The 8,850-nt window shown below is 43.0% G+C and overlaps 1 protein-coding gene across 1 annotated transcript in view; it reads left to right on the top strand.

Annotated features, from left to right (window-relative positions):
* Ovgp1 (oviductal glycoprotein 1) overlaps positions 1 to 2,671 on the top strand; it is a 19,866-nt gene extending 17,195 nt beyond the window's left edge. The window contains exons 11-12 of the mRNA XM_070007495.1: positions 1,060 to 1,557; positions 2,508 to 2,671. Of these exons, the coding sequence (XP_069863596.1) occupies positions 1,060 to 1,557; positions 2,508 to 2,671 (662 nt within the window). The remainder of the gene's footprint in view (positions 1 to 1,059; positions 1,558 to 2,507) is intronic.
* The last annotated feature ends 6,179 nt before the right edge of the window (positions 2,672 to 8,850 follow it).

Here is an 8,850-nt window from a genome sequence, read left to right as displayed (position 1 = left end):
CCCAGAGTTCAGGCCCCATGACCAGACCCCCCCCCAAAAAATTTATCACGTCCCAGTGTATTTTAGATCTGCATATGAGAGAAAACATGCACTGATTGTCTCTCTAAGCTTGGCTTACTTCATGTAACATGATTTCTTCTCTAATCTTTCTTTTCTTTTTTTTCTTTCTTTTCCCTCCCTCCCTCCCTCCCTCCCTCCCACCCTCCCTCCCTCCCTCCCTCCCTTCCTTCCTTCCTTCCTTCCTTCCTTCCTTCCTTCCTTCCTTCCTTCCTTCCTGTCTTCCTTCCTGTCTTCCTTCCTCTCTTCTATCATGGGCTTGAATTCAGGGCCTGGGGGCTGTCCCTGAGCTTGTATTTTTTTCAAGGCTAGTGCTCTATAACTTTGAGCCACAGCTCCACTTCCAGTTTTCTAGTAGTTAATTGGAGATAAGAGTCTCTCAGAATTTCCTGCCTGGTCTGGTGTTGAACCACAATCCTCAGATCTCAGCCTCTTCAGTAGCAAGGATTACAGAGGTGAGCCACCAGCACCCAGCCTGATAATTTATTTTGATACTAGAGGCCAAACCAGCAGTTAGAAGATGGAAATTAGTGTGTAAGAACTGAAAGATACTTAGATTGTTTATAATCCTCATTTTATACACAGGACTTGAACTCAGCTAGGTAACCTGCCATCTAGAGCCTCCTTGGCCTCAGCTTTGTTCCTGGTGTTTCGAAGAATGTGGAGACACAAGAACCTTCTCCTTGCAATTGGTGGTTCAGTCAGAGAGGTCACAATGAGGGCTTAAGCACAGGATACAGCTCCTTTTGCTGTCACTCACAGGAAATGCAGCAAATCCCTTGAGGACCCATGGCTTGGCACTGCTACTGTGATGGGGTTGGGAAACAGGGCTTCAATGTGCTGGGATTTTTGTCTGTGCTTTCAAGCACATAAACGATGAAAATCTCCAGTTACACAGTATTCGATTAGGTACATCAGCCCCAGAGTGGTTCTAGTCCTGCCAATAGTTAACAAGACAGAGAGAGAAATCTCATCTCTTTTTCTGTTGATTTTTTTTTCTAGACTTGAGCACAACTTCTTTACCACAATTTCAGAACTCATCTGCTATGACTGTTTCAAGATCAAGCTCTGAAAAGCTGGCTGTGACAAAGGCACCAACCACTGACACTATGAAGATTTTGCCTCCAGGAGGAGAGGCTGAGGCTATGGAGGGCCATGGAAAGAACAAAAATACGACTCCAGTCCCTGGGGATAGAAGTGTGACCCCTGGAAGGGATACAACACTCCTTGGAAAGCACACTGTCATGGTCAGAGGGAAGACAGAGACTCCTAGGGCAAAAACTGTGACCCCCGTGGCTCATGTATCCGGGACCAGTGCAGGCACCATGGTGGCCCGTGTGCATCCTCAGACAGAGACCCCTGCTGAGAACAGTTATCAGTCTGTGAGCTCTGGAGGGATGAGTGTAGTTCCTGTGACTCTTCAGGTGAAAACCCGTAGCCAGAAGACAATGGCTCCTAAAACGTCCTTGTCTCCTCCCAGAGAGATGTCAGTCACCCCTGGTGAGCAGAGCACCCTCCAAAGTGGTCATTTTGTCTTTGAAAGTGAAAACTAATGCCAAGGTTGGATGAAATTGGTGTTCAGAAAGAAGCTGAGACAGGAAACTGGACTCCAGCTAGGCCTGTCATCCCACTGCCAGAATGTAGTTCTCTTGCTTCTGAAAATCCCTTTCTCCCCACAGACAACAACTATCTCCATTAACACAACGGCTCTTCCTCAAGTCCTCGTTCTCAAACTAGAAAACCTAGAAGACTCTGTTGTGAATCAAGCAATATGGACCCTGTTGGTGGCAGACTAGGGGAAAGCTCTTGTGTTTGCTTTTATCTGCTAGAATAACAGATGCCTGGTTGATGAGGTAAAGTAGGCATCAAAGCCAATCTGGTCAATTTCCTTTCTGTTGAATAAACTAGATTTAAAAACCATCTGAGCTCTTTGAGATTCTTTTCTGAAAATGCCCTGGGAAGGCCAGGTGCCAATGATTCCCCCTTGTAATCCTTAGCTACACAGAAGACTGAGATCTGATGATCACTGTTTAAAGCCAGCCAGATCAAAAAAGTCTGTGGACTCTAAGTCTCCAATGAGCCAGTAAAAAGTTGGGAAGTGGAAGTGTTGGCTGAGGGGGTACAGCACCAGTCTTAAGCAAAAAATAGCAAGCAAGAGTGAGAGGTCTTGAGTTCAAGCCCCAGTACTGACCACACACACACACACACATACACACACACACAATGCCTGTTTCTTTCAAGGTCATTTCCCCCTTATTTTACTGCTGTTTTTTTTTGTTTTTTTTTGTTTTGTTTATTTGGAAAGGAGTTTGTGTCTAGTATACAGTGATGAATTCCAGTGTAGATTATAAACTTCCTTCTGCCATTAACTTCTCTCTTCATGATTGGTGAAGGAGACCCTTTGGAGAAGCCTATTGTGAGCTATTGGTTTGTTACTCCTCCTGTTAAAGCATTTCCCATAACCCTTAAGGAGATTGAGGAGGAGAAAGAGGAGGAGGAAGAGGAGGAGGAGGAGGAGGAGGAGGAGGAGGGGGAGGAGGAGGAGGAGGGGGAGGAGGAGGAGGGGGAGGAGGAGGAGGAGAAGGAGGAGGAAGAAGAAGAAGAAGTTGAGTGACCAATGATATGCTTGACAGAGTTGTCTCTGAAAAGAAACAACAACAACAAAAACCCTATTTATCCTGTGCTCAGGAAGTGGCTGAAAAGCTAAAATGGTATCTTACTATAATATTACTGGCATACTTCTAGAAAGTCTCCTCCAGAAATACCAGTTTGTATACACTGCACACTGCAATCTACCTGGGCAGCATTTTCCTAGATGTGGTTCACCCTGGCAGTTGCCACAAACACGGATCAGATCCCAGCTTTCTGCTTCTAGGAAGCAGTTTTCACACAGTTTTCACCTCCAAAGCCAAATTCTCTCCTTGTGGAGGCGTATTCTGCCCATTAGGGATGACTAGCATCTCACTAACTTTATGTGTACACCCATTTTCTGTTACTAGTAACACATTAGTGCAGACTGGGTAAGGGGTCAAGAAAAGAGATTTCTTTTGGCTCGTAGTCCTAATCCAAGGCTGAGACATCACATCTGATGATGGCCTTGCTGCTGATAGAGTGCCAGAGTAGAACAGGGCAGGTATTATGACCTAATGTGAGACAGGAAACATTTGTCTGGGTATATGTTTATTCTCAGGTTTCTGTCACTGATAAACCCACCAGTGTTAGGTTCTCAGGGCTTTACTCTGATGAGCTTATCAAATGCTAAGAGGCCCCACCTGTAAACACAAAATCAGACAAAGCTTCCATCCTCTTACTATTTCCCAATGGGGTTTACATTCCAACATCCATTTCAGAGGAGAAAAAAAAACTTTAAAAATATACTTGATAAGAAAATAGAATAACTTGCCCAGAGCAAGTTTAAAACCCAGTAGGGCACTGGGTATCTGCAGGGGATTGAGGTGGGGTAATCAAGGCCTCAAGTAGAAAAACTCCCATCATGCCTGTGGCAGGTGGCAGGTGGTGTGACTGCTCTGTAGTTCCTGTGAAAGACTGGCATGGCCCTTGGATGATGCTTTTCCTTTCCAAGGTCCCTATTGAGGCTTCACTCCCACAGCTCTACTCCTATCATTTTACCAGGAGTTTTCCCAGGAGAGAATCTCTGCAGGGGATCCCATCCTGTGGCACACTTTCACCTGGCTTCCCGGACCAGTGGATCACGGCTCCACAATAGTTGGATTCTGCAAGCCTACAAACCCAGCACCACATGGGCCTAAAGGTAAACTTAAGCATGCACACATTTTCTTCTTTAGGGGTAGCATGCCCACTGTTTGTGCATGACAAGTTACCAGGAAGTATGTGTAGCCCCCAAATTAGGAAAGAGTGGAAGAAATTGAATCTCTCTGGTGAAGGTTTCGTTTCCTGAGCTTCTAGCATTTTAAGAAAAGCAGGAACAGTTGGGCCAGGTCTATTTGGATTCACATCTTTTATTCTCATTGAAAATTGTGGAGCCATCTCCTTATCTTCTTCCTAGATAATGTGAAAAGCTAGTTGTGGATGAGATTGTGGGAACTCTTAATGAATGTGAGCAGGCAAGATATGTGTATTTGAAAAGGAGACACTGCAATCCTACCACCCTCAACTCCCTAATGCTTGGCTCTGCTACTTGCTCGCCCGTTGATGGAGGTCACCAAAAGCTGGAAGATACAATGCAACTTTCAGGACTTAGTCCATATGTTTACTTTGTGTGTATGTGTGCAGATGCTACATGGAAGCCCCTACGATGGACAATGGTGGTCTTTTCAGAACTAGGCTCATTGAAGACTTTAAAAGAGAAGTGAGCGCTAAGGTAAGTACTGAAATGATGCATGTGAAGGGCCTCAGGGTGCTCAGCCCTTTCCATGCATTTGCTTCATTTAATGCCAAGGAAACTGACTTAGAATTTGTGTACTCACACTGCAAAGAACACTTTCAAAGTGCATTGAAAAAGCCCGGAGTAGGAAAAGAGAACAGAGAATAGAGACAAAAGGAGAAAATGTATTTAAAAATACTGGGCAGGGGGTGGGGGGTGGGGGTGGGGGTGTGTGGGGGGGGTGTGGCTGGGAATGTGGCTTAGTGCTGGACTGCTTACCTAGCATACATGAAGCCCTGGGTTCAATTCCTCAGTACCACATAAGCAGAAAAAAGCCAGAAGTGGTGCTGTGGCTCTAGTGGTAGAGAGCTAGCCTTGAGCAAAAGAAGTTCAGGGCCTGGAGTTCAAGCCCCAGGACTGGCAAAAAAAAAAAAAAAAAAGACTGGGAAGGTGATAATTTGATTGTTTCCACATAGATGGGAAGGAGGGCAGGGAATAGGTTTAAACAGATATGAGGAATGATAGATGCAAGTTGTTTCTGCCTAAGAAAGGGTCAAGGAGAGGGTGCTATCATCAACAACTGCATGTTTTTTTTTTTTTTTGCCAGAACAGGGGCTTAACTTGAATTTAGGGTCTGGCGATGTCCCTGAGATTTTTACTCAAGACTAGCTCATAGGTGTGAGCCACCAATGCCAGGCTATTGTCACTTTCTAACTTGAATTTTCAAATGTCTAATAAAAGATTACTCTCAATTTTCAAGAACCTCTTGTTGTAAATTGGGAATTATGCCACGAGGTGGCAGCAGGGGGCAGGGTTACTTTTTTTTTTTTTTTTTGTTTTTTGATAGGCAAGATAACTAGGAGAGTATGACAAAGGCAATAGCGCCCATAAAAAGGAAATCAAATCAAATAGAAATCTGTTTCTTACTACTATTAAATTTGGCCTCTTCATGCACATGGAAACAAAAACAGCACAAAGGAATCACACCAGACTGCGTTAGACAGAGGTTCTGGTTCAGACACATTCCAGTTTGTCCTGTTATCACTGTATGATCTTGGGGAAGGAAAGCTGGGTTCATAAAGGTATTAGTACTCAGCAAGAAAGCTACATATCTTCAGTATGGTTTTTTCTTATGAACTTTTTCTTTAGAAACTTCTTTCATTCACAGGAAGCCAGGACTTTGCAGAGTTTCAGAGAAGATCCATAGCAAAGTTTCATGGCAGCTGCATCTTCACCTGGGAAATCATTTTGGTAGTTGGCCTCTTACTTGAAGCATCTAAAAAGTTCCGATCTAAAAATCTATCTATCTATCTATCTATCTATCTATCTATCTATCTATCTATCTATCTATCTATCTATACATATATATATGATATTTACAAGGATTTGAATGTCATTTGACAGATCATGCCATACGCGCACACACACACACACACACACACACACACACACACACACACACACACACACACACACACACACACACACACACACACACACACCCTTTCATCCCGGTGCCAGTGGCTCACAGCTGTAGTTCTAGCTACTCTTGATGCTGAGATCATACTTTAAAGCCAGCCCTGGCAGGAAAGTCCATGAGACCCTAATCTCTAACTACCAGAAAGTTGGAAGTGGAGCTATGGCTCAAGTAGTACAGTGGCAGCTTTGAGTGAAAAAGCTAAGAGACAGTGCCTAGACTCTGAGTTCAAGCCCTAGTACCAACACACACACACACACACACACACACACACACCACACAAACATACACACACCATACACAAACACACGAACAAAATGCTTCAATGAATATAGAATTAAGTCAATACTAAGAAGCTGGGCACAGAGGGTTATAAGATTATAATGTTATTAGATTATAATAATGTAAATCTTGTTCATGTAGATCTATCCACAACACACTACACTACGCTACACTACACTGCATTTCAATATGCACTATCGTGGTCTCAGGGCTCAATACTCATATACTAGCCTCATATGTCTATCCATAGGGCTTTGTTGAGTTGCAATTGGTGATTAGGCATGTCATAAATCGCTTGATAGAGTAACAGTTAAAATTCTAAATGCGTTGAATGTGTGTCTTTAATATAGTATTGTAGCTTAAGAGTATTCCCATCATAGTATTTTAGGTGCTTTTGTTATTGTCTTGTTTTTTACATTTCAAATGGTTTAAGTAAAAAAACATTTTTCAAGCTTTTGTGCTGGGACTCAACTCTGTAATTCTAGCTACTAAGAAGGATGAAATTTGAGTATTGCAGCCTGGTCAGACAAATTCATGAGACTCTTATCTTCATGTAACCAGCAAAAAGCTGGAAGTAGAGATGTAGATCAGGTGGTAGAGCAGCACCCAGCAGTCAAAAAGCCAAGTGAGAGCATGAGGGTCTGAGTTCAAGCCCAAGTACAGGCACACCCACAACATACTCACACAAACTCCCTGTTGTTCAGAGCTATAATTAGCACAGTGGGAACTGGGCAATTCAATCAAGTCTTTTAGAAGTATTTTGGGCTGGTGAGAAAGCACGCTGGCTTTTGCTCTTCTGGTTATGTTGGCACAGTGTTCCCAAACTCACCACACAACCTGACTCACTTGTGCCATTGCTCAAGTTTTCTTCTACCTCCAATGGCTTTCCAGTTCTCTTCTTCATATAACATCTTAAAAGATGCTACAAGAAAAACTTTTTTAAAAGATCAAAATGGGTGGATTTTTTCTTGGGTCCGGTCATGGGGCCTGAACTCTGGGCCTGGGCGCTGTCCCTCAGCTCTTCAGCTCAAGGCTAGAGCCCTACCACTTGAGCCACAGCGCCACTTCCGGCTTAAAAAATTTTTTTTTTCTGCTTATGTGGTGCTGAGGAATTGAACCCAGGGCCTCATGCATGCAAGGCAAGCACTCTACCACTGAGCCACCTTCCCAGCCCATGGGTAGATTTTTTCTATCCAAGTGGGTTGCTTAAAAGTTCCTGCGTTGGCCTGGTGACTTGGCTCTTGTTGGTTATTCTGTTAAGATCAAATCATCAAGTATAGAAAGGAAAAGAAGAACTGCTTTGGGATAAGGATTTCTGAAATGCAAGGTTGTGTCTTCCCTTGTTTATTTTTTTCTTTCCCAAGATGGAATTAAGACACACCTCAGAAGACATACCTCTTAAACACAAGAACTAGTAGAAGGTGTGGGTATGTTTTGAAATTACATACTGTTAATCTTATTTCAAAGTCCAGTAATGGTCACCTAATGTAAATATGTTTTACCCTATTCAAACTAGCCAGTTGTGACCAGATTGTGAACCTGAACTCTACCAATCTGAGAAGAGGGGCGGGGCCTTCTGCATTAGGGATAAATAGGAGAGCAGCCTGCATGTTCTGTGTGCTTGCTTGCTGGATTTTTGTCTGTTGGCTCATCCTTCTGCAGAAGTAAATTTTGCCTTGCTGAGAGAGTTCTTTATTTTGGTATCTATTGATGATTGATGTGACTCCAGTAGTGTTTGAAGAGCATATTTATAACAATCTTTATGCAAACATTACATCCTCCATGAAGCCTTTTCTATTTCACTCAAAACTGCCCTTCCCTTTATCTGTCTTCTTTATGAATGCTATTGTTATCACTCTCAATCAGCAAACACTGAATGTCCAGATGGACTGCACCCCTGCACAGTTTGTCACTCATTCCCATAGGAATACAAGCATTTGCAGGCAAAGACAATATCTTGGTTATCTTCTCAATTTTACAGCTTAGTGTAGGGGTAAATGCAAAGTCATTTACTAAGTGACAACTAATACATAAACAAAAAAGGAAGAATAAAGAGAAAAGGGTTCCATGGGCTATGCAATTATGTATGGAAGATTGTGATGAGAGGAGAGATTGGAAGAGAGGAGAGAAGAGGAGAGAAGTAGAGAGGAGAGGAGTAGAGAGTAGCCTGTGAATCTCAAAAAAAATTCCTATGGAGAAAAATTTTACTCTAGTCCATCTATAGGCTCAAACATCAGGATCTCTTGTTCCCAAGACATTTCATATTTATTTTCAGACTGTAATTGCTAGTTCCATCAAGAAATGGCTAGTTGCTTTATAAATTTATTACAAAGTGGATATAGAAGTCTTTGATGCTTGCCCATGGTGGTGGCTCTTACCTGTAATCAAGGCTTGCCAGGTGTTGGTGGCTCATGCCTATAATCCTACTCAGGAGCCCAAGATCTAAGGATCGTGGTTCCAAGCCAGCCCGGACAAGAAAAACTGTGAGAACTCATCTCCAATTAACCACCAAAAGCTGCAAATGCAGGTGTGGTTCAACTTATACAGTGTTAGCCTTGAGAAAAAAAAATGCTAAGGGACAGTGCCAAGACATTGATTGCACGCTCCCCCCCAACTCATCTTTGTTGCTTGCCAGAGGGGAAATCAGATTCTATGGGTGTGTAGGGTACAAGTTGGAACAAATGTCAGT

Source organism: Dipodomys merriami, unplaced genomic scaffold (genome assembly GCF_024711535.1).
Source record: "Dipodomys merriami isolate MVZ:Mamm:240054 unplaced genomic scaffold, mDipMer1.0.p SCAF_7, whole genome shotgun sequence".
Taxonomy (NCBI): domain Eukaryota; kingdom Metazoa; phylum Chordata; class Mammalia; order Rodentia; family Heteromyidae; genus Dipodomys; species Dipodomys merriami.
The sequence above is the reverse complement of the archived record's forward strand: the minus strand, read 5'-3'. Positions and strand labels throughout refer to the sequence as shown.